General features: G+C 40.1%; 1 protein-coding gene across 1 annotated transcript in view; it reads right to left on the bottom strand.

Annotated features, from left to right (window-relative positions):
• pex3 (peroxisomal biogenesis factor 3) overlaps positions 1-2,257 on the bottom strand; it is a 6,128-nt gene extending 3,871 nt beyond the window's left edge. The window contains exons 1-5 of the mRNA XM_035679134.1: positions 2,045-2,257; positions 880-1,011; positions 718-799; positions 388-431; positions 170-291 (exon numbers count right to left, since the gene is read on the bottom strand). Coding sequence (XP_035535027.1) covers positions 170-291; positions 388-431; positions 718-799; positions 880-1,011; positions 2,045-2,117 — 453 coding nt within the window. The 5' untranslated portion in view covers positions 2,118-2,257. The remainder of the gene's footprint in view (positions 1-169; positions 292-387; positions 432-717; positions 800-879; positions 1,012-2,044) is intronic.
• Between the last annotated feature and the right edge of the window lie 1,280 nt (positions 2,258-3,537).

The raw sequence follows: 3,537 nt of genomic DNA, 5'->3' as shown, positions 1-3,537 counted from the left end.
GAGCTTCGATATCTCACATATCTGTCTCAAAATGGAGTAACATCAGAGGGATCAATCTCAGCAGTTTTACTCTAATAAAGTGAACAGCAGACACTAACACAGCTGGATTACTTACTGTTGTGTTCTTACCGGTTCTATAAGTGCAGCTTATGAATATTGTGTTCCTCACCGTTGTGTTCTTGCCTATGGAGTTGTCCAGGTACAGGTAACCTCCTATGATGTTCAACTGGACTCTCAGCAGAACCACCAGCATGCAGGTGCTGTACACCCCAACGACGGTGCGGGTGAAACCTGAACGGGACAACACGTGAGAAAAACCAAAGAAACTAAAGGTGGCGGTTTTTCTCTTGTGAAGCAGAGTGGGATTGATGTGTGAACAGAACTTACTGAGGATCTTTAAATCTTCCCAGATTTCCAGTTTATTGGCGGGTCTGTGAGACAATGTGTGAAAGGAGAAAAAGAAGCATTACTGGTTTGTTTTACATCATCAAGAGTGCGAGTTACATTGCGCTTCACAGCACACTTTCTATTTCTCTACACACAGAAAGGTAATACTTCAACATGAGCACGACAAACACATCTACAGTGGCATATTTCTGTAAAACAAGCAACACTATTTGAGCCTTAGATATACCAAAAAGTGTAGAAAAGTGTACAAGTGCATCAGGAGACAAACAATTCCTACTGAATCTAACAGTAACGGGAACTTGTACTCACTTGGTCTTGAGCAGTGCAGTGAGGTTTTCTGAATTCAGTTGATTGATGATGGCTTCTTTCAGTGGAGGGAGCATGGACAGCACTGCAACACACACACACACACGTATGATATAGTGCAGTCAAATCTAAAATGGCTCGTGCTGCTGAGTGGGAAGTCCTTACCGGTCATGTTGCAGGTCCTCTGGTTGCTCTCGAAGTGGAACTGTCGTCTGGCCTGAGAGATGTACTCGGTCGCCTCCTTCTCCTGGATCTCCCTGATCTTCTTCTGGGCATATTTACCCAGGAAGTACACTCCTGGAGGACCGGCAGACAGACAACAAGTAGTCAGGTTTGCGCGATGAATCGAAATATTCGTTTTTTCAGTGAAAATTAATTTTTTTTTTTATTTAAAATCGATCATTCCTATAAAATCATGACTCATACTGCAAAAATCTGTGCAAAATAATCTTAATATCATGGTTTTTACCTTATTGTGCAGCCCTGGCAGTAACACTAAGTAACATGTAGAGTCACCGGCAAAAGGCAGATGCTGCTAACATTATATACTTTTAGTTTTATATTTGAATTTGATCATTTCATGCAAAAGGGAAAAAATAAGCAACAAACTACACGTTTCTTCCTCTTTCTCATTTGTTTAGTCTTGAATCCACCGAGTGTCAGAATCTGCAAAAACCCTTATTAATGTTTCACAAATCCACAAACTTACAAAGATTTTTCAACACCTGAGCTATCACTACTTTAAAATAAACAATCTGAACTTGATAAGACAACACGACGCGGTTTCCATAAAGCCACAGGAGATGAAGCCCGGACAGCAGTGGTCAGCAGTTTGAGTAATTACCATGTTTCATCCTCGCCTCGCACTGAAGGCGATCAGGCATTCAGCACCCATATGTGAAGGAAACCTCACGCCAAACTCCATTCAATTTTCTGGCAATTTAAAGGTTTCTCGCTTAAATGCAAAGCGTCTTAAAACTCCCACTTAACCATTACGAGTCGTTTTAAACGCAGTGTATAACCAACAAACTACGCAGCGTGCATTAGAGTCATATTTACGTGTATCGTCTGGTTTTAGCACGTTTCTTTTCCATAAAGTATTAACTTGAGGTTAACATGACTTTAATGTTGGGGATGATTGGAGGAGAATAAACACGCCGAAGTGAAGAGACGTACTAAACACATCTTACAAGCTGTTGAAATATATATTTTTGTAAACATTAGTTCTCCCGGTGAGTGAGAAAATGTGAAATATCAGGTTTTGTGAGTGGAGTCCGGCGTGTTGCTAAAGTTACGAGCTAGCTCAGGAGCTAACAGGTACAGCAGTTACCTCCAACTACAGCTCCGGTGAAAATAAACTTCCTTTTGTGGCGTTTAACAAAACTCCAGACAGATGAAAACATCCTCGGACTGTGGCGGGTTCGGAAACTTAAAAACACTCCGCACTTTTAACTTTGTGCTGACTGTTTTAGTGGCAACTCGCTGCTATCATGCTAACTGTCAGAAAGTGCCAAAGTATGACGTAAAGCTGGAAAGAGTAAGTGACAGAACTTCCGGTTGTCAATTTCAAAATAAAACCCGAATTGAGGGCTGGACTTTCGTGGCAAACTGTTTACTGTGGTTATATTTAGATCATAAGCGTCGCACAACATACTATAAAAACACAATATAAGTAAAGACAGGTCCAAAATTAAAGACTTTAGAGTAATTTATATAGTAATTTAAAAAATCTAATGATCATTTTGGATTTTTTTGGATAAGAACCAATTTAGGAATGTTGTTTGTTCTGTTTTTTTTGTAAAATGTGACCAAGATATGTCAGCGACAAGATACCTGTAGATCTATTCACTTACCTTACTTACTTTTTCTATTCATTACTTAGTTAACGGAATTGTGGCACCTATTTGTATTTATGTTTTTTGATACTTAGAGAGTGTTATGTTTTAGTTTTTTATTGTTTTAGCTTGGCCTGTTTGCACTTGTGGGTCAGATGAGGACTGAAATTTCATCGCATTGGCTGATGGTCGTGATTATAGGCCTAATTCTGACAAATAAAGCTGACTTTGACTTTGGACTAAAAACCATACCTTTGGGCCTCTCTATTCACTTGATCAACAGGTTTATATATGCTGATAATATATCTGTTAATATCTGAATATCTGCTCCAAATAATTACTTCGGCGCGCTGCGCCCCCATAATAGCTTTACACAACTATATATGAGTCCAATACACCAAGATCTTTGATCCAAATTTTCTGTTCAACCCCTTTTAAAAAGAATCATTCTGGGACGACAAAATGGATTTCGGCTTTTATTTTGTATTGCAAACCCCTTTGGGTTTCCGGCTTTCCAACTGTAGGCACTTGAAAACATCGGAAGTGGTCCGGTCCGTATTTATGCTTCCCCTACCGGTGCACGCCAAACTACAGCGCGGCGAACAGCGTGACTAGCAAAAATTAAGAGCTGAAGAAATAAAGCTTCAAAACTCAAACGATAATTGGCGAAACAGTATGACTTGCTTTATTTTACTTGTGCAATTAAGTAGGGAGTTAAGCTGGCTTAAACGGTCCTGCCGATGGCACAGACGCAGGGGTTTTCTTCACCGCACGTGAACGAGGAAAGTGGGAGAACGGGTTTGCGATGGGACAAAACGCTTTTTTGACATGCGTTGAGGGGTGATGAATGCTTAGGAGATCTGTAATTCAGCTCAGTATTTCGCCACATTAAGAGGGCAATAGAAAGTTGGTTTAAGACGGAGTGTAACATTTCTTGCTAGTCACAGCTGCACATCTTTTTGAGGATAAGATGAGATTTTAATCAAAG

The sequence above is a fragment of the Morone saxatilis genome, unplaced genomic scaffold (assembly GCF_004916995.1).
Source record: "Morone saxatilis isolate NCDOM2014 unplaced genomic scaffold, NCSU_SB_2.0 Contig7, whole genome shotgun sequence".
Classification (NCBI taxonomy): domain Eukaryota; kingdom Metazoa; phylum Chordata; class Actinopteri; family Moronidae; genus Morone; species Morone saxatilis.
Note: the sequence above shows the minus strand (reverse complement) of the source record. Positions and strands in the feature narration are given on the sequence as shown.